This window comes from Phyllobates terribilis, unplaced genomic scaffold (genome assembly GCF_046119375.1).
Source record: "Phyllobates terribilis strain yellow unplaced genomic scaffold, ASM4611937v1 Scaffold_9__5_contigs__length_417890890, whole genome shotgun sequence".
NCBI classification, from domain to species: Eukaryota; Metazoa; Chordata; class Amphibia; order Anura; family Dendrobatidae; genus Phyllobates; species Phyllobates terribilis.
Genome location: NW_027362769.1, coordinates 409,386,366 through 409,413,371, shown reverse-complemented (window position 1 = coordinate 409,413,371; position 27,006 = coordinate 409,386,366). Strand labels below are relative to the sequence as shown.

General features: G+C 59.8%; 1 protein-coding gene across 1 annotated transcript in view; it reads left to right on the top strand.

Moving 5' to 3' along the window:
- Positions 1-275: 275 nt before the first annotated feature.
- Positions 276-27,006, top strand: part of LOC141161277 (uncharacterized) — a 43,816-nt gene continuing 17,085 nt past the window's right edge. Inside the window, exons 1-2 of the mRNA XM_073646075.1 lie at positions 276-416; positions 23,314-23,424. Coding sequence (XP_073502176.1) covers positions 23,367-23,424 — 58 coding nt within the window. The 5' untranslated portion in view covers positions 276-416; positions 23,314-23,366. The remainder of the gene's footprint in view (positions 417-23,313; positions 23,425-27,006) is intronic.

Genomic DNA, 27,006 nt, shown 5'->3' with positions numbered 1-27,006 from the left:
CAAGGCACAGACAGGCAGATCTAGGAATACGGCCCCTAGAAGGCGAAAGAACAGGCAAGAAGCGTGTTCACAAGAACAGACCACAGTTCAGACACAGAACTGGAAAACAGGCAGGAAAACAGGATAGGACCTGGCATGTCAGAGACAAAAAAGCCAACTGACAAGAAACAATGCTCAGGCGCCATCTTGAGGAAGAAGGTGGTATAAATACCCAAAGATGGACAGCAATAGGCTGAAGGTGCAACAGGGGCGTGTCCGCAGCAGGTACAAGAAACAGGAAGTTCAGCGTGTGTCGCCCTATGCAGCCAAAGTGGAGCAGAGCACAAGGAAAGAAGCCAGACCAGGAAGCTGGGCGGGAGATGAAGTTTGCGATCTTGCATGATGAGAGATGGAACACCATGCAAGAACGCCGCCAGGTATGCTACACCGATCACCTCAGCGACCATACACAGCGCTGGTAACCGATTTTACCAGTTACCACATGAGGCGTCAGGACACAATACTCCAATCATCCTCACCCCCATCCCTTTACTGACGGTCCAGGGCACGGAACCGGGAACCGACCAACCATACTTTTCCCATATGGTGTATATAGATGTATACCTGTGTGTACAGTATGGTGGCATTATTCGGTACGCTGTATCGCAGTATTATTTATGTTGGTATGGGGGCGCTATTCTTTCTGCCCGTCCCTGGACTGCACTGTATACAGGGGATGAGCTCTTTACACCGGGGCACGTTACGTCTCCTCTACGTGTCCGTACTCGGTGCCGCACAGGCGTCTGCTCTCGTTGTGACCCGGGACCTGCCATATTCAGGTTCTTCTACAAAGTGTAAGATTCTGGAATCTCGTTAATATTCTGAATAAATACGATGCTTTGAAAGCGGCCAAATATTTCATTTACGGGTTATTAACGAAATGTCAAGTTACCTTCTGTCCACGAGGTAGGAGATAACCTGCTGATCATGGGGGTCCGACATCTGAGACCACCAGTGTCTCCAAGATCAGGACTTCACAGCTCCGTCCTGAATGTATCGACGGTGAGCATTCTTGGTCTCTGCTCCATTCATTGTCTTTGGGACTGCTGGAGATGCCGGGTACAGCGCTCCGCCATTGCCGTCAGTCCCATAGACCATGTTGTGTTACAGCGGCCGAGCATGCGCATCGTCACTCCATTCAGGACGGTCATCCAGTGGCTCAGTCTAGGGATCTCTCTGGTTCCAGTGGTCGCACCCTCACCAAGTTATTCTCTATCCTGTGGATGGGGAATAACCGGATTTTTTGGGAATGGCCCTTTAATATTTACGTATTATTTTTTTTGGAGACCAGAAAAGGTGGTCTGCTGGTCACGGAGCGTCTGGGCCGCTCATATGGACACTGACGGGTCCTCTCATCAGATCTCGCTGCGGTATAGAAGTGATGGAGGAGTGGTGGCCTCTCAGGTCCCGGCTGTGATCCGGGCGGTCCTCACACAGGTGGCAGTGTCTCGCTGCGGTGTAGAAGTGATGGAGGAATGGTGGCCTCTCAGGTCCCGGCTGTGATCCGGGCGGTCCTCACACAGGTGGCAGTGTCTCGCTGCGGTGTAGAAGTGATGGAGGAATGGTGGCCTCTCAGGTCCTGCCTGTGATCCGGGCGGTCCTCACACAGGTGGCAGTGGCTCTGTGCGGTATAGAAGTGATGGAGGAGTGGTGGCCTCTCAGGTCCCGGCTGTGATCCGGGCGGTCCTCACACAGGTGGCAGTGTCTCGCTGCGGTATAGAAGTGATGGAGGAGTGGTGGCCTCTCAGGTCCCGGCTGTGATCCGGGCGGTCCTCACACAGGTGGCAGTGTCTCGCTGCGGTATAGAAGTGATAGACGAGTGGTGGCCTCTCAGGTCCCGGCTGTGATCCGGGCGGTCCTCACACAGGTGGCAGTGTCTCGCTGCGGTATAGAAGTGATGGAGGAGTGGTGGCCTCTCAGGTCCCGGCTGTGATCCGGGCGGTCCTCACACAGGTGGCAGTGTCTCGCTGCGGTATAGAAGTGATGGAGGAGTGGTGGCCTCTCAGGTCCCGGCTGTGATCCGGGCGGTCCTCACACAGGTGGCAGTGTCTCGCTGAGGTATAGAAGTGATGGACGAGTGGTGGCCTCTCAGGTCCCGGGCTCTGATCCGGGCGGTCCTCACACAGGTCGCAGTGTCTCGCTGCGGTATAGAAGTGATGGATGAGTGGTGGCCTCTCAGGTCCCGGCTGTGATCCGGGCGGTCCTCACACAGGTGGCAGTGTCTCGCTGCGGTATAGAAGTGATGGAGGAGTGGTGGCCTCTCAGGTCCCGGCTGTGATCCGGCAGGTCCTCACACAGGTCGCAGTGTCTCGCTGCGGTATAGAAGTGATGGAGGAGTGGTGGCCTCTCAGGTCCCGGCTCTGATCCGGGCGGTCCTCACACAGGTGGCAGTGTCTCGCTGCGGTATAGAAGTGATGGAGGAGTGGTGGCCTCTCAGGTCCCGGCTGTGATCCGGGCGGTCCTCACACAGGTGGCAGTGTCTCGCTGTGGTATAGAAGTGATGGAGGAGTGGTGGCCTCTCAGGTCCCGGCTGTGATCCAGCAGGTCCTCACACAGGTCGCAGTGTCTCGCTGCGGTATAGAAGTGATGGAGGAGTGGTGGCCTCTCAGGTCCCGGCTCTGATCCGGGCGGTCCTCACACAGGTGGCAGTGTCTCGCTGCGGTATAGAAGTGATGGGCTAGTGGTGGCCTCTCAGGTCCCGGCTGTGATCCGGGCGGTCCTCACACAGGTGGCAGTGTCTCGCTGTGGTATAGAAGTGATGGAGGAGTGGTGGCCTCTCAGGTCCCGGCTCTGATCCGGGCGGTCCTCACACAGGTCGCAGTGTCTCGCTGCGGTATAGAAGTGATGGAGGAGTGGTGGCCTCTCAGGTCCCGGCTGTGATCCAGGCGGTCCTCACACAGGTGGCAGTGTCTCGCTGAGGTATAGAAGTGATGGAGGAGTGGTGGCCTCTCAGGTCCCGGCTCTGATCCGGGCGGTCCACACACAGGTTGCAGTGTCTCGCTGTGGTATAGAAGTGATGGACTAGTGGTGGCCTCTCAGGTCCCGGCTGTGATAAGGGCGGTCCTCACACAGGTGGCAGTGTCTCGCTGCGGTATAGAAGTGATGGAGGAGTGGTGGCCTCTCAGGTCCCGGCTGTGATCCGGGAGGTCCTCACACAGGTGGCAGTGTCTCGCTGCGGTATAGAAGTGATGGAGGAGTGGTGGCCTCTCAGGTCCCAGCTGTGATCCGGGCGGTCCTCACACAGGTCGCAGTGTCTCGCTGCGGTATAGAAGTGATGGACGAGTGGTGGCCTCTCAGGTCCCGGGCTCTGATCCGGGCGGTCCTCACACAGGTGGCAGTGTCTCGCTGCGGTATAGAAGTGATGGAGGAGTGGTGGCCTCTCAGGTCCCGGCTGTGATCCGGGCTGTCCTCACACAGGTCGCAGTGTCTCGCTGCGGTATAGAAGTGATGGATGAGTGGTGGCCTCTCAGGTCCCGGCTGTGATCCGGGCTGTCCTCACACAGGTGGCAGTGTCTCGCTGCGGTATAGAAGTGATGGAGGAGTGGTGGCCTCTCAGGTCCCGGCTGTGATCCGGGCGGTCCTCACACAGGTGGCAGTGTCTCGCTGCGGTATAGAAGTGATGGAGGAGTGGTGGCCTCTCAGGTCCCGGCTGTGATCCGGGCGGTCCTCACACAGGTGGCAGTGTCTCGCTGCGGTATAGAAGTGATGGACTAGTGGTGGCCTCTCAGGTCCCGGCTGTGATAAGGGCGGTCCTCACACAGGTGGCAGTGTCTCGCTGCGGTATAGAAGTGATGGAGGAGTGGTGGCCTCTCAGGTCCCGGCTGTGATCCGGGCGGTCCTCACAGAGGTGGCAGTGTCTCGCTGCGGTATAGAAGTGATGGAGGAGTGGTGGCTTCTCAGGTCCCGGCTGTGATCCGGGCGGTCCTCACACAGGTGGCAGTGTCTCGCTGCGGTATAGAAGTGATGGAGGAGTGGTGGCCTCTCAGGTCCCAGCTGTGATCCGGCAGGTCCTCACACAGGTCGCAGTGTCTCGCTGCGGTATAGAAGTGATGGAGGAATGGTGGCCTCTCAGGTCCTGGCTCTGATCCGGGCGGTCCTCACACAGGTGGCAGTGTCTCGCTGCGGTACAGAAGTGATGGAGGAGTGGTGGCCTCTCAGGTCCCGGCTGTGATCCGGGCGGTCCTCACACAGGTGGCAGTGTCTCGCTGCGGTATAGAAGTGATGGAGGAGTGGTGGCCTCTCCGGTCCCGGCTGTGATCCGGGCGGTCCTCACACAGGTCACAGTGTCTCGCTGCGGTATAGAAGTGATGGACTAGTGGTGGCCTCTCAGGTCCCGGCTGTGATCCGGGTGGTCCTCACACAGGTGGCAGTGTCTCGCTGCGGTATAGAAGTGATGGAGGAGTGGTGGCCTCTCAGGTCCCGGCTGTGATCCGGGCGGTCCTCACACAGGTGGCAGTGTCTCGCTGCGGTATAGAAGTGATGGACTAGTGGTGGCCTCTCAGGTCCCGGCTGTGATAAGGGCGGTCCTCACACAGGTGGCAGTGTCTCGCTGCGGTATAGAAGTGATGGAGGAGTGGTGGCCTCTCAGGTCCCGGCTGTGATCCGGGAGGTCCTCACACAGGTGGCAGTGTCTCGCTGCGGTATAGAAGTGACGGAGGAGTGGTGGCTTCTCAGGTCCCGGCTGTGATTCGGGCGGTCCTCACACAGGTGGCAGTGTCTCTCTGCTGTATAGAAGTGATGGACGAGTGGTGGCCTCTCAGGTCCCGGCTGTGATCCGGGCGGTCCTCACACAGGTGGCAGTGTCTCGCTGCGGTATAGAAGTGATGGACGAGTGGTGGCCTCTCAGGTCCCGGCTGTGATCCGGGCGGTCCTCACACAGGTGGCAGTGTCTCGCTGCGGTATAGAAGTGATGGAGGAGTGGTGGCCTCTCAGGTCCCGGCTGTGATCCGGGCGGTCCTCACACAGGTGGCAGTGTCTCGCTGCGGTATAGAAGTGATTGAGGAGTGGTGGCCTCTCAGGTCCCGGCTGTGATCCGGGCGGTCCTCACACAGGTGGCAGTGTCTCGCTGCTGTATAGCAGTGATGGCACCAGTGGTGGCCTCTCAGGTCCCGGCTGTGATCCGGGCGGTCCTCACACAGGTGGCAGTGTCTCGCTGCGGTATAGAAGTGATGGACGAGTGGTGGCCTCTCAGGTCCCGGCTGTGATCCAGGCGGTCCTCACACAGGTGGCAGTGTCTCGCTGAGGTATAGAAGTGATGGAGGAGTGGTGGCCTCTCAGGTCCCGGCTGTGATCCGGGCGGTCCTCACACAGGTGGCAGTGTCTCGCTGAGGTATAGAAGTGATGGAGGAGTGGTGGCCTCTCAGGTCCCGGCTGTGATCCAGGCGGTCCTCACACAGGTGGCAGTGTCTCACTGTGGTATAGAAGTGATGGAGGAGTGGTGGCCTCTCAGGTCCCGGCTGTGATCCGGGCGGTCCTCACACAGGTGGCAGTGTCTCGCTGCGGTATAGAAGTGATGGAGGAGTGGTGGCCTCTCAGGTCCTGCCTGTGATCCGGGCGGTCCTCACACAGGTGGCAGTGTCTCGCTGCATGATAGAAGTGATGGAGGAGTGGTGGCCTCTCAGGTCCCGGCTGTGATCCAGGCGGTCCTTACACAGGTGGCAGTTTCTCGCTGTGGTATAGAAGTGATGGAGGAGTGGTGGCCTCTCAGGTCCCGGCTGTGATCCGGGCGGTCCTCACACAGGTGGCAGTGTCTCGCTGCGGTATAGAAGTGATGGAGGAGTGGTGGCCTCTCCGGTCCCGGCTGTGATCCGGGCGGTCCTCACACAGGTCACAGTGTCTCGCTGCGGTATAGAAGTGATGGGCTAGTGGTGGCCTCTCAGGTCCCAGCTGTGATCCGGGCGGTCCTCACACAGGTGGCAGTGTCTCGCTGTGGTTTAAAAGTGATGGAGGAGTGGTGGCCTCTCAGGTCCCGGCTGTGATCCGGCAGGTCCTCACACAGGTCGCAGTGTCTCGCTGCGGTATAGAAGTGATGGAGGAGTGGTGGCCTCTCAGGTCCCGGCTCTGATCCGGGCGGTCCTCACACAGGTGGCAGTGTCTCGCTGCGGTATAGAAGTGATGGGCTAGTGGTGGCCTCTCAGGTCCCGGCTGTGATCCGGGCGGTCCTCACACAGGTGGCAGTGTCTCGCTGTGGTATAGAAGTGATGGAGGAGTGGTGGCCTCTCAGGTCCCGGCTCTGATCCGGGCGGTCCTCACACAGGTCGCAGTGTCTCGCTGCGGTATAGAAGTGATGGAGGAGTGGTGGCCTCTCAGGTCCCGGCTGTGATCCAGGCGGTCCTCACACAGGTGGCAGTGTCTCGCTGCGGTATAGAAGTGATGGAGGAGTAGTGGCCTCGCAGGTCCCGGGCTCTGATCCGGGCGGTCCTCACACAGGTGGCAGTGTCTCGCTGAGGTATAGAAGTGATGGAGGAGTGGTGGCCTCTCAGGTCCCGGCTCTGATCCGGGCGGTCCACACACAGGTTGCAGTGTCTCGCTGCGGTATAGAAGTGATGGACTAGTGGTGGCCTCTCAGGTCCCGGCTGTGATAAGGGCGGTCCTCACACAGGTGGCAGTGTCTCGCTGCGGTATAGAAGTGATGGAGGAGTGGTGGCCTCTCAGGTCCCGGCTGTGATCCGGGAGGTCCTCACACAGGTGGCAGTGTCTCGCTGCGGTATAGAAGTGATGGAGGAGTGGTGGCCTCTCAGGTCCCAGCTGTGATCCGGGCGGTCCTCACACAGGTCGCAGTGTCTCGCTGCGGTATAGAAGTGATGGACGAGTGGTGGCCTCTCAGGTCCCGGGCTCTGATCCGGGCGGTCCTCACACAGGTGGCAGTGTCTCGCTGCGGTATAGAAGTGATGGAGGAGTGGTGGCCTCTCAGGTCCCGGCTGTGATCCGGGCTGTCCTCACACAGGTCGCAGTGTCTCGCTGCGGTATAGAAGTGATGGATGAGTGGTGGCCTCTCAGGTCCCGGCTGTGATCCGGGCTGTCCTCACACAGGTGGCAGTGTCTCGCTGCGGTATAGAAGTGATGGAGGAGTGGTGGCCTCTCAGGTCCCGGCTGTGATCCGGCAGGTCCTCACACAGGTCGCAGTGTCTCGCTGCGGTATAGAAGTGATGGAGGAGTGGTGGCCTCTCAGGTCCCGGGTCTGATCCGGGCGGTCCTCACACAGGTGGCAGTGTCTCGCTGCGGTATAGAAGTGATGGAGGAGTGGTGGCCTCTCAGGTCCCGGCTGTGATCCGGGCGGTCCTCACACAGGTGGCAGTGTCTCGCTGCGGTATAGAAGTGATGGAGGAGTGGTGGCCTCTCCGGTCCCGGCTGTGATCCAGGCGGTCCTCACACAGGTCACAGTGTCTCGCTGCGGTATAGAAGTGATGGACTAGTGGTGGCCTCTCAGGTCCCGGCTGTGATCCGGGCGGTCCTCACACAGGTGGCAGTGTCTCGCTGCGGTATAGAAGTGATGGAGGAGTGGTGGCCTCTCAGGTCCCGGCTGTGATCCGGGCGGTCCTCACACAGGTGGCAGTGTCTCGCTGCGGTATAGAAGTGATGGACTAGTGGTGGCCTCTCAGGTCCCGGCTGTGATAAGGGCGGTCCTCACACAGGTGGCAGTGTCTCGCTGCGGTATAGAAGCGATGGAGGAGTGGTGGCGTCTCAGGTCCCGGCTGTGATCCGGGCGGTCCTCACACAGGTGGCAGTGTCTCGCTGCGGTATAGAAGTGATGGAGGAGTGGTGGCCTCTCAGGTCCCGGCTGTGATCCGGGCTGTCCTCACACAGGTGGCAGTGTCTCGCTGCGGTATAGAAGTGATGGAGGAGTGGTGGCCTCTCAGGTCCCGGCTGTGATCCGGCAGGTCCTCACACAGGTCGCAGTGTCTCGCTGCGGTATAGAAGTGATGGAGGAGTGGTGGCCTCTCAGGTCCCGGGTCTGATCCGGGCGGTCCTCACACAGGTGGCAGTGTCTCGCTGCGGTATAGAAGTGGAGGAGTGGTGGCCTCTCAGGTCCCGGCTGTGATCCGGGCGGTCCTCACACAGGTGGCAGTGTCTCGCTGCGGTATAGAAGTGATGGAGGAGTGGTGGCCTCTCCGGTCCCGGCTGTGATCCAGGCGGTCCTCACACAGGTCACAGTGTCTCGCTGCGGTATAGAAGTGATGGACTAGTGGTGGCCTCTCAGGTCCCGGCTGTGATCCGGGCGGTCCTCACACAGGTGGCAGTGTCTCGCTGCGGTATAGAAGTGATGGAGGAGTGGTGGCCTCTCAGGTCCCGGCTGTGATCCGGGCGGTCCTCACACAGGTGGCAGTGTCTCGCTGAGGTATAGAAGTGATGGAGGAGTGGTGGCCTCTCAGGTCCCGGCTGTGATCCAGGCGGTCCTCACACAGGTGGCAGTGTCTCGCTGTGGTATAGAAGTGATGGAGGAGTGGTGGCCTCTCAGGTCCCGGCTGTGATCCGGGCGGTCCTCACACAGGTGGCAGTGTCTCGCTGCGGTATAGAAGTGATGGAGGAGTGGTGGCCTCTCAGGTCCTGTCTGTGATCCGGGCGGTCCTCACACAGGTGGCAGTGTCTCGCTGCGGTATAGAAGTGATGGAGGAGTCGTGGCCTCTCAGGTCCCGGCTGTGATCCAGGTGGTCCTCACACAGGTGGCAGTGTCTCGCTGTGGTATAGAAGTGATGGAGGAGTCGTGGCCTCTCAGGTCCCGGCTGTGATCCAGGCGGTCCTCACACAGGTGGCAGTGTCTCGCTGCGGTATAGAAGTGATGGAGGAGTGGTGGCCTCTCAGGTCCTGCCTGTGATCCGGGTGGTCCTCACACAGGTGGCAGTGTCTCGCTGCGGTATAGAAGTGATGGACGAGTGGTGGCCTCTCAGGTCCCGGCTGTGATCCGGGCGGTCCTCACACAGGTGGCAGTGTCTCGCTGCTGTATAGAAGTGATGGCACCAGTGGTGGCCTCTCAGGTCCCGGCTGTGATCCGGGCGGTCCTCACACAGGTGGCAGTGTCTCGCTGCGGTATAGAAGTGATGGACGAGTGGTGGCCTCTCAGGTCCCGGCTGTGATCCGGGCGGTCCTCACACAGGTGGCAGTGTCTCGCTGCGGTATAGAAGTGATGGAGGAGTGGTGGCCTCTCAGGTCCCGGCTGTGATCCGGGCGGTCCTCACACAGGTGGCAGTGTCTCGCTGCGGTATAGAAGTGATTGAGGAGTGGTGGCCTCTCAGGTCCCGGCTGTGATCCGGGCGGTCCTCACACAGGTGGCAGTGTCTCGCTGCTGTATGGAAGTGATGGCACCAGTGGTGGCCTCTCAGGTCCCGGCTGTGATCCGGGCGGTCCTCACACAGGTGGCAGTGTCTCGCTGCGGTATAGAAGTGATGGACGAGTGGTGGCCTCTCAGGTCCCGGCTGTGATCCGGGCGGTCCTCACACAGGTGGCAGTGTCTCGCTGAGGTATAGAAGTGATGGAGGAGTGGTGGCCTCTCAGGTCCTGCCTGTGATCCAGGCGGTCCTCACACAGGTGGCAGTGTCTCGCTGCGGTATAGAAGTGATAGACGAGTGGTGGCCTCTCAGGTCCCGGCTGTGATCCGGGCGGTCCTCACACAGGTGGCAGTGTCTCGCTGCCGTATAGAAGTGATGGAGGAGTGGTGGCCTCTCAGGTCCCGGCTGTGATCCAGGCGGTCCTCACACAGGTGGCAGTGTCTCGCTGCGGTATAGAAGTGATGGAGGAGTGGTGGCCTCTCAGGTCCCGGCTGTGATCCGGGCGGTCCTCACACAGGTGGCAGTGTCTCGCTGAGGTATAGAAGTGATGGAGGAGTGGTGGCCTCTCAGGTCCCGGCTGTGATCCAGGCGGTCCTCACACAGGTGGCAGTGTCTCGCTGTGGTATAGAAGTGATAGAGGAGTGGTGGCCTCTCAGGTCCCGGCTGTGATCCGGGCGGTCCTCACACAGGTGGCAGTGTCTCGCTGCGGTATAGAAGTGATGGAGGAGTGGTGGCCTCTCAGGTCCTGTCTGTGATCCGGGCGGTCCTCACACAGGTGGCAGTGTCTCGCTGCGGTATAGAAGTGATGGAGGAGTGGTGGCCTCTCAGGTCCCGGCTGTGATCCAGGTGGTCCTCACACAGGTGGCAGTGTCTCGCTGTGGTATAGAAGTGATGGAGGAGTCGTGGCCTCTCAGGTCCCGGCTGTGATCCAGGCGGTCCTCACACAGGTGGCAGTGTCTCGCTGCGGTATAGAAGTGATGGAGGAGTGGTGGCCTCTCAGGTCCTGCCTGTGATCCGGGTGGTCCTCACACAGGTGGCAGTGTCTCGCTGCGTTATAGAAGTGATGGACGAGTGGTGGCCTCTCAGGTCCCGGCTGTGATCCGGGCGGTCCTCACACAGGTGGCAGTGTCTCGCTGCTGTATAGAAGTGATGGCACCAGTGGTGGCCTCTCAGGTCCCGGCTGTGATCCGGGCGGTCCTCACACAGGTGGCAGTGTCTCGCTGCGGTATAGAAGTGATGGACGAGTGGTGGCCTCTCAGGTCCCGGCTGTGATCCGGGCGGTCCTCACACAGGTGGCAGTGTCTCGCTGCGGTATAGAAGTGATGGAGGAGTGGTGGCCTCTCAGGTCCCGGCTGTGATCCGGGCGGTCCTCACACAGGTGGCAGTGTCTCGCTGCGGTATAGAAGTGATTGAGGAGTGGTGGCCTCTCAGGTCCCGGCTGTGATCCGGGCGGTCCTCACACAGGTGGCAGTGTCTCGCTGCTGTATGGAAGTGATGGCACCAGTGGTGGCCTCTCAGGTCCCGGCTGTGATCCGGGCGGTCCTCACACAGGTGGCAGTGTCTCGCTGCGGTATAGAAGTGATGGACGAGTGGTGGCCTCTCAGGTCCCGGCTGTGATCCGGGCGGTCCTCACACAGGTGGCAGTGTCTCGCTGAGGTATAGAAGTGATGGAGGAGTGGTGGCCTCTCAGGTCCCGGCTGTGATCCGGGCGGTCCTCACACAGGTGGCAGTGTCTCGCTGAGGTATAGAAGTGATGGAGGAGTGGTGGCCTCTCAGGTCCCGGCTGTGATCCAGGCGGTCCTCACACAGGTGGCAGTGTCTCACTGTGGTATAGAAGTGATGGAGGAGTGGTGGCCTCTCATGTCCCGGCTGTGATCCGGGCGGTCCTCACACAGGTGGCAGTGTCTCGCTGCGGTATAGAAGTGATGGAGGAGTGGTGGCCTCTCAGGTCCTGCCTGTGATCCGGGCGGTCCTCACACAGGTGGCAGTGTCTCGCTGCGGTATAGAAGTGATGGAGGAGTGGTGGCCTCTCAGGTCCCGGCTGTGATCCAGGCGGTCCTCACACAGGTGGCAGTGTCTCGTTGTGGTATAGAAGTGATGGAGGAGTGGTGGCCTCTCAGGTCCCGGCTGTGATCCGGGCGGTCCTCACACAGGTGGCAGTGTCTCGCTGCGGTATAGAAGTGATGGAGGAGTGGTGGCCTCTCAGGCCCTGCCTGTGATCCAGGCGGTCCTCACACAGGTGGCAGTGTCTCGCTGCGGTATAGAAGTGATGGAGGAGTGGTGGCCTCTCAGGTCCTGCCTGTGATCCAGTCGGTCCTCACACAGGTGGCAGTGTCTCGCTGCGGTATAGAAGTGATAGACGAGTAGTGGCCTCTCAGGTCCCGGCTGTGATCCGGGCGGTCCTCACACAGGTGGCAGTGTCTCGCTGCGGTATAGAAGTGATGGAGGAGTGGTGGCCTCTCAGGTCCCGGCTGTGATCCGGGCGGTCCTCACACAGGTGGCAGTGTCTCGCTGCGGTATAGAAGTGATGGAGGAGTGGTGGCCTCTCAGGTCCCGGCTGTGATCCGGGAGGTCCTCACACAGGTGGTAGTGTCTCGCTGAGGTATAGAAGTGATGGAGGAGTGGTGGCCTCTCAGGTCCTGCCTGTGATCCAGGCGGTCCTCACACAGGTGGCAGTGTCTCGCTGCGGTATAGAAGTGATAGACGAGTGGTGGCCTCTCAGGTCCCGGCTGTGATCCGGGCGGTCCTCACACAGGTGGCAGTGTCTCGCTGCGGTATAGAAGTGATGGAGGAGTGGTGGCCTCTCAGGTCCCGGCTGTGATCCAGGCGGTCCTCACACAGGTGGCAGTGTCTCGCTGCGGTATAGAAGTGATGGAGGAGTGGTGGCCTCTCAGGTCCCGGCTGTGATCCGGGCGGTCCTCACACAGGTGGCAGTGTCTCGCTGAGGTATAGAAGTGATGGAGGAGTGGTGGCTTCTCAGGTCCCGGCTGTGATCCAGGCGGTCCTCACACAGGTGGCAGTGTCTCGCTGTGGTATAGAAGTGATGGAGGAGTGGTGGCCTCTCAGGTCCCGGCTGTGATCCGGGCGGTCCTCACACAGGTGGCAGTGTCTCGCTGCGGTATAGAAGTGATGGAGGTGTGGTGGCCTCTCAGGTCCTGTCTGTGATCCGGGCGGTCCTCACACAGGTGGCAGTGGCTCTGTGCGGTATAGAAGTGATGGAGGAGTGGTGGCCTCTCAGGTCCCAGCTGTGATCCGGGCGGTCCTCACACAGGTGGCAGTGTCTCGCTGCGGTATAGAAGTGATGGAGGAGTGGTGGCCTCTCAGGTCCCGGCTGTGATCCAGGCGGTCCTCACACAGGTGGCAGTGTCTCGCTGCGGTATAGAAGTGATGGACGAGTGGTGGCCTCTCAGGTCCCGGCTGTGATCCGGGCGGTCCTCACACAGGTCGCAGTGTCTCGCTGCGGTATAGAAGTGATGGAGGAGTGGTGGCCTCTCAGGTCCCGGCTGTGATCCGGTTGGTCCTCACACAGGTGGCAGTGTCTTGCTGCGGTTTAGAAGTGATGGAGGAGTGGTGGCCTCTCAGGTCCCGGCTGTGATCCGGGCGGTCCTCACACAGGTGGCAGTGTCTCGCTGCGGTATAGAAGTGATGGAGGAGTGGTGGCCTCTCAGGCCCTGCCTGTGATCCAGGCGGTCCTCACACAGGTGGCAGTGTCTCGCTGCGGTATAGAAGTGATGGAGGAGTGGTGGCCTCTCAGGTCCCGGCTGTGATCCAGGCGGTCCTCACACAGGTGGCAGTGTCTCGTTGTGGTATAGAAGTGATGGAGGAGTGGTGGCCTCTCAGGTCCCGGCTGTGATCCAGGCGGTCCTCACACAGGTGGCAGTGTCTCACTGTGGTATAGAAGTGATGGAGGAGTGGTGGCCTCTCATGTCCCGGCTGTGATCCGGGCGGTCCTCACACAGGTGGCAGTGTCTCGCTGCGGTATAGAAGTGATGGAGGAGTGGTGGCCTCTCAGGTCCTGCCTGTGATCCGGGCGGTCCTCACACAGGTGGCAGTGTCTCGCTGCGGTATAGAAGTGATGGAGGAGTGGTGGCCTCTCTGGTCCCGGCTGTGATCCAGGCGGTCCTCACACAGGTGGCAGTGTCTCGTTGTGGTATAGAAGTGATGGAGGAGTGGTGGCCTCTCAGGTCCCGGCTGTGATCCAGGCGGTCCTCACACAGGTGGCAGTGTCTCGTTGTGGTATAGAAGTGATGGAGGAGTGGTGGCCTCTCAGGTCCCGGCTGTGATCCGGGCGGTCCTCACACAGGTGGCAGTGTCTCGCTGCGGTATAGAAGTGATGGAGGAGTGGTGGCCTCTCAGGCCCTGCCTGTGATCCAGGCGGTCCTCACACAGGTGGCAGTGTCTCGCTGCGGTATAGAAGTGATGGAGGAGTGGTGGCCTCTCAGGTCCTGCCTGTGATCCAGTCGGTCCTCACACAGGTGGCAGTGTCTCGCTGCGGTATAGAAGTGATAGACGAGTAGTGGCCTCTCAGGTCCCGGCTGTGATCCGGGCGGTCCTCACACAGGTGGCAGTGTCTCGCTGCGGTATAGAAGTGATGGAGGAGTGGTGGCCTCTCAGGTCCCGGCTGTGATCCGGGCGGTCCTCACACAGGTGGCAGTGTCTCGCTGCGGTATAGAAGTGATGGAGGAGTGGTGGCCTCTCAGGTCCCGGCTGTGATCCGGGAGGTCCTCACACAGGTGGTAGTGTCTCGCTGAGGTATAGAAGTGATGGAGGAGTGGTGGCCTCTCAGGTCCTGCCTGTGATCCAGGCGGTCCTCACACAGGTGGCAGTGTCTCGCTGCGGTATAGAAGTGATAGACGAGTGGTGGCCTCTCAGGTCCCGGCTGTGATCCGGGCGGTCCTCACACAGGTGGCAGTGTCTCGCTGCGGTATAGAAGTGATGGAGGAGTGGTGGCCTCTCAGGTCCCGGCTGTGATCCAGGCGGTCCTCACACAGGTGGCAGTGTCTCGCTGCGGTATAGAAGTGATGGAGGAGTGGTGGCCTCTCAGGTCCCGGCTGTGATCCGGGCGGTCCTCACACAGGTGGCAGTGTCTCGCTGAGGTATAGAAGTGATGGAGGAGTGGTGGCTTCTCAGGTCCCGGCTGTGATCCAGGCGGTCCTCACACAGGTGGCAGTGTCTCGCTGTGGTATAGAAGTGATGGAGGAGTGGTGGCCTCTCAGGTCCCGGCTGTGATCCGGGCGGTCCTCACACAGGTGGCAGTGTCTCGCTGCGGTATAGAAGTGATGGAGGAGTGGTGGCCTCTCAGGTCCCAGCTGTGATCCGGGCGGTCCTCACACAGGTGGCAGTGTCTCGCTGCGGTATAGAAGTGATGGACGAGTGGTGGCCTCTCAGGTCCCGGCTGTGATCCGGGCGGTCCTCACACAGGTCGCAGTGTCTCGCTGCGGTATAGAAGTGATGGAGGAGTGGTGGCCTCTCAGGTCCCGGCTGTGATCCGGTTGGTCCTCACACAGGTGGCAGTGTCTTGCTGCGGTTTAGAAGTGATGGAGGAGTGGTGGCCTCTCAGGTCCCAGCTGTGATCCGGGCGGTCCTCACACAGGTCGCAGTGTCTCGCTGCGGTATAGAAGTGATGGAGGAGTGGTGGCCTCTCAGGTCCCGGCTGTGATCCGGGCGGTCCTCACACAGGTGGCAGTGTCTCGCTGCGGTATAGAAGTGATGGAGGAGTGGTGGCCTCTCATGTCCCGGCTGTGATCCGGGCGGTCCTCACACAGGTGGCAGTGTCTCGCTGCGGTATAGAAGTGATGGAGGAGTGGTGGCCTCTCATGTCCCGGCTGTGATCCGGGCGGTCCTCACACAGGTCGCAGTGTCTCGCTGCGGTATAGAAGTGATGGAGGAGTGGTGGCCTCTCATGTCCCGGCTGTGATCCGGGCGGTCCTCACACAGGTGGCAGTGTCTCGCTGCGGTTTAGAAGTGATGGAGGAGTGGTGGCCTCTCAGGTCCCGGCTGTGATCCGGGCGGTCCTCACACAGGTGGCAGTGTCTCTCTGCTGTATAGAAGTGATGGAGGAGTGGTGGCCTCTCAGGTCCCGGCTGTGATCCGGGCGGTCCTCACACAGGTGGCAGTGTCTCGCTGCTGTATAGAAGTGATGGAGGAGTGGTGGCCTCTCAGGTCCCGGCTGTGATCCAGGCGGTCCTCACACAGTTCGCAGTGTCTCGCTGCGGTATAGAAGTGATGGAGGAGTGGTGGCCTCTCAGGTCCCGGCTGTGATCCGGGCGGTCCTCACACAGGTCGCAGTGTCTCGCTGCGGTATAGAAGTGATGGAGGAGTGGTGGCCTCTCATGTCCTGGCTGTGATCCGGGCGGTCCTCACACAGGTGGCAGTGTCTCGCTCCGTCGTCTTTCTTCTTCTTCCGTGCTATGTTATTTTCTTTCCTGCTGTCTCCTTTTCTTCTCTTTTACGGAGGATCCCTCGTTCTCTCGATCTTGTGGTTCCTCCGGATGATTGTTCCCCGGTCATTTGACCTAATGAATATTCATGTCATCATCTTCTTCTCACTGATGGTTTCTGCAGTTTCATAAGTTTCTTCTTATTGGTGTGTGATGTGTTAAACATAAGATAAAGTGGTCCTCCGGCCCCCAATAGACATTTATCCATAACAATGAGCGTCTACAAAAGCCCAAATAATACAGGAGAAAAGTACAGGAGCAGAATAAAATATATTCCTTATTCCATAAATTAATGACGGGAGGTGAAGGACCATCCAGTATATGAAAAGGAATATATGTGACAGGCCACGGCTAGGTCAGGATACATATATACAGTCATGGCCAAAAGTGTTGGCCCCCTTGAAATTGTTCCAAATAAAAAGTATTTCTTCCAGACCGTTATCACAATTCCACATGTTTAATTTCTGGAACAATTTCAAGGGCGCCAACACTTTTGGCCATGACTGTAGATATATGTGCACAATTGATAGCTATTAGTGATGAGCGAGTATGTTCGGTTAACCCTTTTGGTGAGCATGCTCAGGCGAAAGCTGAAGGCATCAAAACTATGAATTACCACATGTGGAATTATATACTTAACAAAAAAGTGTGAAACAACTGAAAATATGTCTTATATTCTAGGGTCTTCACAGTAGCCACCTTTTGCTTTGATGACTGCTTTGCACACTCTTGGCATTCTCTTGATGAGCTTGGTCGACTTCCCCAGGACCCCCCCAATTTTTTTCTATTACCAAAGGTCCACAAGGACGTCGTCGACCCCCCTGGGTCGCCCGATTGTGTCAGGGATTGGTGGCTTATGTGAGCCTATTTGTAAATTTATTGATTTCTATCTTAAAGCCCTAGTCGAAACACTACCAGACACAACTGGGGTCCTGACCCGGGTCGACGGTGTCTCTGTGGATGAGAGAACATTATTAGTAACGGCCGACGTGGAGAGTCTGTATACCAGCATAAGCCACATTGATGGTTTAAGAGCGGTCCGCCTCTTCTTGGGTGCCTCCAACCTGGACGCCCCTCTCCGTGAACTTATTGTAGAGCTACTGGAGTTTGCCCTCACCCACAATTTTTTTGTTTTTAAAGATCGTTTCTTTTTACAGAAGCGCGGCACCGCCATGGGGGCAGCCTGTGCTCCCTCCTATGCCAACCTCTTCCTGGGCCAGTGGGAGAGGGAAATCTTTGGCGATGGGGGGGCACCGGACGCCCACCGTGTGCTGTGCTGGATACGCTACATAGATGATATTTTATTTTTGTGGCAGGGCTCAAGCCAGCAGCTCAGGACTTTCATGGGCGAACTTGGCGTGAATCGGTATAATATTAAATTGACTTACAGTTATGACTCTAAAAGGGTGGACTTCCTAAACATTTCGCTGCATGTAGACTCTGATGGGTGCATGCAGACGGACGTGTATAGGAAGTCCACCGCAGTAAACTCACTGATCCACGCCGGGTCTGCCCACAGTCCTGCTACTATCAGGGCCGTCCCGGTTGGACAGTTCCTAAGAATGAGGCGGATATGCTCATCAGACTCGGACTTTGAACGTCAGGCTCGGGATCTGGGGCAGAGATTCGTCCAACGAGGTTATAGTCGCAGATGTATAAAACATAGATATGAGTAGAGCTAGGAGAAGTCCACGGAATGATCTTCTCCATTCCTTGAGAAGGAGAAATGACGTGGATGACAAAATTTGATTTATCTCTGCACATAACCACGAGTGGTCAGGCATGCGCCAGATCCTGGCCAAACATTGGGACATATTGATGACGGAGCCCTCCCTGAGAACGCCCCTTGATGACCCCCAGGGGATCCAAGAACCTTGGCGATCTCCTGGTGAGGAGCCACTATATCCCTGAAAGACAGGGGACCTTTGTTGGGCTGCTATAAATGTGGCCACTGTCTGGCTTGCCCCAATGTTCTCCGTTGCACCTCATTCACTTCAGCGGACGGGCGGAGGACCTTCGACATAAGACACCATATTTCTTGCAGCACCTCAAATGTGATCTATTACGCTACTCTCTAATTTATGTGGGTCTGACGTCGAGGGAACTTCGCGTCCGCGAGCATGTGAGAGACATTGGGGCAGCTAGACTGGCGCCTGACCCGGACCTCCTTAAGACCATCCCGCGTCACTTTAGGGATAAACATAATTGTGACCCCCGTTCCCTTCCGGTTCGTGGGATAGATGTTGTGAATTTAGGGATACGGGGCGGAAATGTTAAGAAGAGCCTCGCACTACAAATTTACAGCCCCACTATATGTGCCTGCTATTATGACTGCAATTTATTGTAATTGATGTTTTAATGTTCATGTGCGCTGTGCTCCATTCATCAATGTCTGTGTCTGCACAGCCTTACCTTTCTGGACGTGTACTGGAGGGATGTGTGGTCGTCGTGGCCGTCCCTGCGGCGCTCCCGCCTGTTTTCTCGGCCTGCCTGGCGCTCTCTCAGGGCGCGCTCAGGTGGCTTGACGGTTGGGGGCGCGCGCAGGGGTCTGGCTGCGGCGCTCATGCGCCAAGCAACACACTTCCCCGCGATCATGTGACACTGGTCACGTGATATCGGTGACGCACTTCCGGTTCCGGAAGTTGCGTTTCCGGATTTTCTATTACATACATCGCTACATGGTACATATATATATGGGCCCTCCTCAATATTCTACAGTACTTCTGCTCTTGAGAAAGCGGACAGTTGTGCCGCGAAACGCGCGTCGGGCACATTTCTTTTTCCTACCTGCCATAATCCTTGGTAAGCACACTGGTCATTACATTGCTCCATGTAGTCTTTTTTCTTACCTTCCCAGACTGTCACATCGATTCTTCCTGTGCATCTGTGCTCTTGTAATATATGATGGGCCACTGAGCCCTTAGGTGGTTTTCGCTAGCTACCCATGCTTTTGTGAAATGTCTGGAGTTACCGGGGCACAGTGCAATAACGGGAGACAATGACTTTACATGTATTTGATAGGGTATTTTTGGATCTATTTGGAGCTAGTATAACAAAATCTCCTCTTCTAACTGCCCGTATTTAGGGCTATAAACTGTTATATGTGTATCCAGTTTTGCTTCCACCTTGAATACTGTCTCTATTAACTTTTTTAAAATTATAACTTAATAAAATGAATTTTTTACACTTTATAACCATGTTGTCTGTCTTGTCCTCCTCTTTTTTTCATGCATTGAATAAAGCATAAGTGCATGTGCCAAAATGGAGCCAAAGAGCAGAAAGTGCATCAGTGTACTGATGAAAGCCGTTCTGCATCTGTCACTCACCCCTGCCGTAATAATGTGCAGGATACAGCGCTCATGTGTGCCAGCAACATAGCAGCGTAAAATAAGGAACGCGTGAAGCTAAATCAATGCAGACCCAGATTCTCCAGGTGGGCAAGAAGACACTGGGATTGCTCCAACATGCGTTTCGCCCATGCTTCTTCAGGGAGTTGCAAGGTGGAGAAAGGACAATCCTCTAACTGCGCTGCTAGCATGCAACGTGGCGCGGGGGGGGGGTGACACCATGGAGGGCACATCAGACATGAAATTGGTAATATCTGGGGTCTCCCTTTATTCTTTCTTGCTCGGTTCTCAGATGTTCGTACAGGACACTTCAACATTTCACAATGAATTCATATCGCAGAGTTCTAGTTCCCGGTGTCCTCCTTTACTCAACGACCTTCATTGCCGTTAATAAGTTCATTCACTCGGTGTCCTCCTTCTCTCGCATACTCCGTCATCTGGTGCCCTCCTTAGGGGGCATCCTCCTGTACCTGCTGCTCCCCTTTATCTTCACCTGTTGCTCTCCTTTACCTGGAGACCTCCTTTCCTTTCCCTGGTGCCCTCCTGTACCTGGCCTCCTCCATCACTTGGTATCCCCCTCTAGGAAATAGCCCCCCAAAACCAGACTTCTAATATCAGCTCATCATGGATTTTGGCTTCAGAAAGTCCCCCCGTCGAGTCTTTGTGGCTTTTCTGGTCAGAGGAGAATGTGGCCTAAGCCGGCTGCACCGTCCTGGGAGCATCACCGCAGCATTACGTGCACTGAGCAAATATGTGCCAATGGTGTACGAAATCCTCCACCCGTGTGATAAATACTTTATAGGATTTACCCATTAATTACTATCCCTGCAGAATCGGCCTCCGGGAGGCGTCACACCGGCGGCCATAGTCTCTCTATTAGTAAATGTACGGGCCAGGATCACTTATCAGCCTCCAATTCCACTGTCTGTTCACTGTGATAAATCATACAGGTCACAGGGATGAAAGACGCATTATCACAGACCCCCAGAGGCAGTGGTGGGGGTCCGAAGGGGACAGAGGGGTCTGGAGGAGGAGGACAGAAGGGTCTGGAGGAGGAGGACAGAAGGGTCTGGAGGAGGAGGACAGAGGGGTTTAGAGGAGAGGACAGAGGGGTCTGGAGGAGGGAGATTGAGGGGTCTGGAGGAGAGGACAGAGGGGTCCGGAGGAGGAGGACAGAGGGGTCTGGAGGAGGAGGACAGAGGGGTCTGGAGGAGGAAGACAGAGGGGTATAGAGGAGAGGACAGAGGGGTCTGCAGGAGGGAGATTGAGGGATCTGGAGGAGAGGACAGAGGGATCTGGAGGAGAGGACAGAGGGGTCCGGAGGAGGAGGACAGAGGGGTCCGGAGGAAGAGGACAGAAGGGTCTGGAGGAAGAGGACAGAAGGGTCTGAAGGAGTAGGACAGAGGGGTCTGGAGGAGGAGGACAGAAGGGTCTGGAGGAGGAGGACAGAATGGTCTGGAGGAGGAGGACAGAGGGGTCTGGAGGAGGAAGACAGAGGGGTCTGGAGGAGGAAGACAGAAGGGTCTGGAGGAGGAGGACAGAGGGGTCTGGAGGAGGAGGACAGAGGGGTCTGGAGGAGGAGGACAGAGGGGTCTGGAGGAGGAGGACAGAGGGGTCTGGAGGAGGAGGACAGAAGGGTCTGGAGGAGGAGGACAGAAGGGTCTGGAGGAGGAGAACAGAAGGGTCTGGAGGAGGAGAACAGAAGGGTCTGGAGGAGGAGGACAGAGGGGTCTGGAGGAGGAGGACAGAGGGGTCTGGAGGAGGAGGACAGAGGGGTCTGGAGGAGGAGGACAGAGGGGTCTGGAGGAGGAAGACAGAGGGGTCTGGAGGAGGAAGACAGAGGGGTCTGCAGGAGAGGACAGAGGGGTCTGGAGGAGGAAGACAGAAGGGTCTGGAGGAGGAAGACAGAAGGGTCTGGAGGAGGAGGACAGACAGAGGGATCTGGAGGAGAGGACAGAGGGTTCTGGAGGAGAGGACAGAGGGGTCTGGAGGAGAGGACAGAGGGGTCTGGAAGAGGAGGACAGAAGGGTCTGGAGGAGGAGGACAGAGGGGTCTGGAGGAGGAGGACAGAGGGGTCTGGAGGAGGAGGACAGAGGGGTCTGGAGGAGGAAGACAGAGGGGTCTGGAGGAGGAAGACAGAGGGGTCTGCAGGAGAGGACAGAGGGGTCTGGAGGAGGAAGACAGAAGGGTCTGGAGGAGGAAGACAGAAGGGTCTGGAGGAGGAAGACAGAAGGGTCTGGAGGAGGAGGACAGACAGAGGGATCTGGAGGAAGACAGAAGGGGTCTGGAGGAGGAGGACAGAGGGGTCTGGAGGAGGAGGACAGAGGGGTCTGGAGGAGGAAGACAGAGGGGTCTGGAGGAGGAAGACAGGGGTCTGCAGGAGAGGACAGAGGGGTCTGGAGGAGGAAGACAGAGGGATCTGGAGGAAGACAGAAGGGTCTGGAGGAGGAGGACAGAGGGATCTGGAGGAGAGGACAGAGGGTTCTGGAGGAGAGGACAGAGGGGTCTGGAAGAGGAGGACAGAAGGGTCTGGAGGAGGAGGACAGAGGGGTCTGGAGGAGGAGGACAGAGGGGTCTGGAGGAGGAAGACAGAGGGGTCTGGAGGAGGAGGACAGAGGGGTCTGGAGGAGGAGGACAGAGGGGTCTGGAGGAGGAAGACAGAGGGGTCTGGAGGAGGAAGACAGAGGGGTCTGCAGGAGAGGACAGAGGGGTCTGGAGGAGGAAGACAGAAGGGTCTGGAGGAGGAAGACAGAAGGGTCTGGAGGAGGAGGACAGACAGAGGGATCTGGAGGAGAGGACAGAGGGTTCTGGAGGAGAGGACAGAGGGGTCTGGAAGAGGAGGACAGAAGGGTCTGGAGGAGGAGGACAGAGGGGTCTGGAGGAGGAGGACAGAGGGGTCTGGAGGAGGAAGACAGAGGGGTCTGGAGGAGGAAGACAGAGGGGTCTGGAGGAGGGAGCCAGAGGGGTCTGGAGGAGGAGGACAGAGGGGTCTGGAGGAGGAGGACAGAGGGGTCTGGAGGAGGAGGACAGAGGGGTCTGGAGGAGAGGACAGAGGGTTCTGGAGGAGGAGGACAGAGGGGTCTGGAGGAGAGGACAGAGGGGTCTGGAGGAGAGGACAGAGGGGTCTGGAGGAGGAAGACAGACAGAGGGGTCTGGAGGAGAGGACAGAGGGGTCTGGAGGAGGAAGACAGACAGAGGGGTCTGGAGGAGAGGACAGAGGGGTCTGGAGGAGACTGGAGGAGAGGACAGAGGGGTCTGGAGGAGGGAGACAGTGGGGTCTGGAGGAGGTAGACAGAGGGGTCTGGAGGAGGTAGACAGAGGGGTCTGGAGGAGGAGGACAGAGGGGTCTGGAAGAGGGGTCTGGAGGAGGAGGACAGAGGGGTCGGGAGGAGGGAGACAAAGGGGTCTGGAGGAGGAAGACAGAGGGGTCTGGAGGAGGGAGCCAGAGGGGTCTGGAGGAGGAGGACAGAGGGGTCTGGAGGAGGAGGACAGACAGAGGGATCTGGAGGAGAGGACAGACAGAGGGATCTGGAGGAGAGGACAGACAGAGGGATCTGGAGGAGAGGACAGAGGGTTCTGGAGGAGAGGACAGAGGGGTCTGGAGGAGAGGACAGAGGGGTCTGGAGGAGGAAAACAGAGGGGTCTGGAGGAGGAAGACAGACAGAGGGGTCTGGAGGAGAGGACAGAGGGGTCTGGAGGAGACAGAGGAGACTGGAGGAGAGGACAGAGGGGTCTGGAGGAGGGAGACAGTGGGGTCTGGAGGAGGTAGACAGAGGGGTCTGGAGGAGGAGGACAGAGGGGTCTGGAAGAGGGGTCTGGAGGAGGAGGACAGAGGGGTCGGGAGGAGGGAGACAAAGGGGTCTGGAGGAGGGAGACAGAGGGGTCTGGAGGAGGGAGACAGAGGGGTCTGGAGGAGGGGGACAGAGGGGTCTGGAAGAGGGGGAAAGAGGGGTCTCTAGGAGACAGAGGTGGCTGGCATTGTCTTATTCTTCTCACATGGACATCACGTGCGTGCTCCGCTGATTTGAGCGTGCAGATGTATAACGGGCTGGAATGTGTGAACATGTCACCAGGATTCCTCCTATGTGCAGCCTCCATACACAAAGCGTGCTGCCAGGTGGAGGAGGCTGCGGGGCGTTTGTCTCAGGGCGGGCCCTTCCTACCTGCTACCTGACATACAGGCTGAGCCGCGGCTGGATTTTCAGGTTTAGTTTATTTCAGACTGAAGCTCTGAGAATTGAAGTAGAAAGATGAGAGGAGACTGATGACCGTCCATGGCCGCCTCCAGGAGACAAGCCCTGGTCCTCATCCAGTGTCTGCTGCTCACGAATGGTGAGTCCCGGGGGTGAGAGGTGCAGGAGGCGTAGACCCGGGGGTGAGAGGTGCAGGAGGGGTAGACCCGGGGGTGAGAGGTGCAGGAGAGGTAGACCCGGGGGTGAGAGGTGCAGGAGAGGTAGACCCGGGGGTGAGAGGTGCGGGAGGGGGAGGGGGAGACCCGGGGGTGAGAGGTGCAGGAGGGGTAGACCCGGGGGTGAGAGGTGCAGGAGGGGTAGACCCGGGGGTGAGAGGTGCAGGAGGGGTAGACCCGGGGGCGACGAGAGGTGCGGGAGTGGTAGAACTGGGGGTGAGAGGTGCGGGAGGGGGAGGGGGAGACCCGGGGGTGAGAGGTGCAGGAGGGGTAGACCCGGGGGTGAGAGGTGCAGGAGGGGTAGACCCGGGGGTGAGAGGTGCAGGAGGGGTAGACCCGGGGGTGAGAGGTGCAGGAGAGGTAGACCCGGGGGTGAGAGGTGCAGGAGGGGTAGACCCGGGGGTGAGAGGTGCGGGAGGGGGAGGGGGAGACCCGGGGGTGAGAGGTGCAGGAGGGGTAGACCCGGGGGTGAGAGGTGCAGGAGGGGTAGACCCGGGGGTGAGAGGTGCAGGAGGGGTAGACCCGGGGGTGAGAGGTGCGGGAGGGGGAGACCCGGGGGTGAGAGGTGCAGGAGGGGTAGACCCGGGGGTGAGAGGTGCAGGAGAGGTAGACCTGGGGGCGACGAGAGGTGCGGGAGTGGTAGAACTGGGGGTGAGAGGTGCAGGAGGGGTAGACCCGGGGGTGAGAGGTGCAGGAGGCGTAGACCCGGGGGTGAGAGGTGCAGGAGGGGTAGACCCGGGGGCGACGAGAGGTGCGGGAGTGGTAGAACTGGGGGTGAGAGGTGCGGGAGGGGGAGGGGGAGACCCGGGGGTGAGAGGTGCAGGAGGGGTAGACCCGGGGGTGAGAGGTGCAGGAGGGGTAGACCCGGGGGTGAGAGGTGCAGGAGGGGTAGACCCGGGGGCGACGAGAGGTGCGGGAGTGGTAGAACTGGGGGTGAGAGGTGCGGGAGGGGGAGGGGGAGACCCGGGGGTGAGAGGTGCAGGAGGGGTAGACCCGGGGGTGAGAGGTGCAGGAGGGGTAGACCCGGGGGTGAGAGGTGCAGGAGGGGTAGACCCGGGGGTGAGAGGTGCAGGAGAGGTAGACCCGGGGGTGAGAGGTGCAGGAGAGGTAGACCCGGGGGTGAGAGGTGCAGGAGGGGTAGACCCGGGGGTGAGAGGTGCGGGAGGGGGAGGGGGAGACCCGGGGGTGAGAGGTGCAGGAGGGGTAGACCCGGGGGTGAGAGGTGCAGGAGGGGTAGACCCGGGGGTGAGAGGTGCAGGAGGGGTAGACCCGGGGGTGAGAGGTGCGGGAGGGGGAGACCCGGGGGTGAGAGGTGCAGGAGGGGTAGACCCGGGGGTGAGAGGTGCAGGAGAGGTAGACCTGGGGGCGACGAGAGGTGCGGGAGTGGTAGAACTGGGGGTGAGAGGTGCGGGAGTGGTAGAACTGGGGGTGAGAGGTGCAGGAGGGGTAGACCCGGGGGTGAGAGGTGCGGGAGGGGGAGGGGGAGACCCGGGGGTGAGAGGTGCGGGAGGGGGAGACCCGGGGGTGAGAGGTGCAGGAGGGGTAGACCCGGGGGTGAGAGGTGCAGGAGAGGTAGACCTGGGGGCGACGAGAGGTGCGGGAGTGGTAGAACTGGGGGTGAGAGGTGCAGGAGGGGGAGGGGGAGACCCGGGGGTGAGAGGTGCAGGAGGGGTAGACCCGGGGGTGAGAGGTGCGGGAGTGGTAGAACTGGGGGTGAGAGGTGCGGGAGGGGGAGGGGGAGACCCGGGGGTGAGAGGTGCAGGAGGGGTAGACCCGGGGGTGAGAGGTGCAGGAGGGGTAGACCCGGGGGTGAGAGGTGCAGGAGGGGTAGACCCGGGGGTGAGAGGTGCAGGAGAGGTAGACCCGGGGGTGAGAGGTGCAGGAGAGGTAGACCCGGGGGTGAGAGGTGCAGGAGGGGTAGACCCGGGGGTGAGAGGTGCGGGAGGGGGAGGGGGAGACCCGGGGGTGAGAGGTGCAGGAGGGGTAGACCCGGGGGTGAGAGGTGCAGGAGGGGTAGACCCGGGGGTGAGAGGTGCAGGAGGGGTAGACCCGGGGGTGAGAGGTGCGGGAGGGGGAGACCCGGGGGTGAGAGGTGCAGGAGGGGTAGACCCGGGGGTGAGAGGTGCAGGAGAGGTAGACCTGGGGGCGACGAGAGGTGCGGGAGTGGTAGAACTGGGGGTGAGAGGTGCAGGAGGGGTAGACCCGGGGGTGAGAGGTGCGGGAGGGGGAGGGGGAGACCCGGGGGTGAGAGGTGCAGGAGGGGTAGACCCGGGGGTGAGAGGTGCGGGAGGGGGAGACCCGGGGGTGAGAGGTGCAGGAGGGGTAGACCCGGGGGTGAGAGGTGCAGGAGAGGTAGACCTGGGGGCGACGAGAGGTGCGGGAGTGGTAGAACTGGGGGTGAGAGGTGCAGGAGGGGGAGGGGGAGACCCGGGGGTGAGAGGTGCAGGAGGGGTAGACCCGGGGGTGAGAGGTGCGGGAGGGGGAGGGGGAGACCCGGGGGTGAGAGGTGCAGGAGGGGTAGACCCGGGGGTGAGAGGTGCGGGAGGGGGAGACCCGGGGGTGAGAGGTGCAGGAGGGGTAGACCCGGGGGTGAGAGGTGCAGGAGAGGTAGACCTGGGGGCGACGAGAGGTGCGGGAGTGGTAGAACTGGGGGTGAGAGGTGCAGGAGGGGGAGGGGGAGACCCGGGGGTGAGAGGTGCAGGAGGGGTAGACCCGGGGGTGAGAGGTGCAGGAGGGGTAGACCCGGGGGTGAGAGGTGCGGGAGGGGGAGGGGGAGACCCGGGGGTGAGAGGTGCAGGAGGGGTAGACCCGGGGGTGAGAGGTGCAGGAGGGGTAGACCCGGGGGCGACGAGAGGTGCGGGAGTGGAAGAACTGGGGGTGAGAGGTGCAGGAGGGGGAGACCCGGGGGTGAGAGGTGCGGGAGGGGGAGACCCGGGGGTGAGAGGTGCAGGAGGGGTAGACCCGGGGGTGAGAGGTGCAGAAGAGGTAGACCTGGGGGCGACGAGAGGTGCGGGAGTGGTAGAACTGGGGGTGAGAGGTGCAGGAGAGGTAGACCTGGGGGCGACGAGAGGTGCGGGAGTGGTAGAACTGGGGGGTGAGAGGTGCAGGAGGGGTAGACCCGGGGGTGAGAGGTGCGGGAGGGGGAGACCCGGGGTGAGAGGTGCAGGAGGGGTAGACCCGGGGGTGAGAGGTGCAGGAGGGGTAGACCCGAGGGTGAGAGGTGCAGGAGGCGTAGACCTGGGGGCGACGAGAGGTGCGGGAGTGGTAGAACTGGGGGTGAGAGGTGCAGGAGGGGTAGACCCGGGGGTGAGAGGTGCAGGAGGGGTAGACCCGGGGGTGAGAGGTGCAGGAGGGGTAGACCCGGGGGCGACGAGAGGTGCGGGAGTGGTAGAACTGGGGGTGAGAGGTGCAGGAGGGGTAGACCCGGGGGTGAGAGGTGCGGGAGGGGGAGACCCGGGGGTGAGAGGTGCAGGAGGGGTAGACCCGGGGGTGAGAGGTGCAGGAGG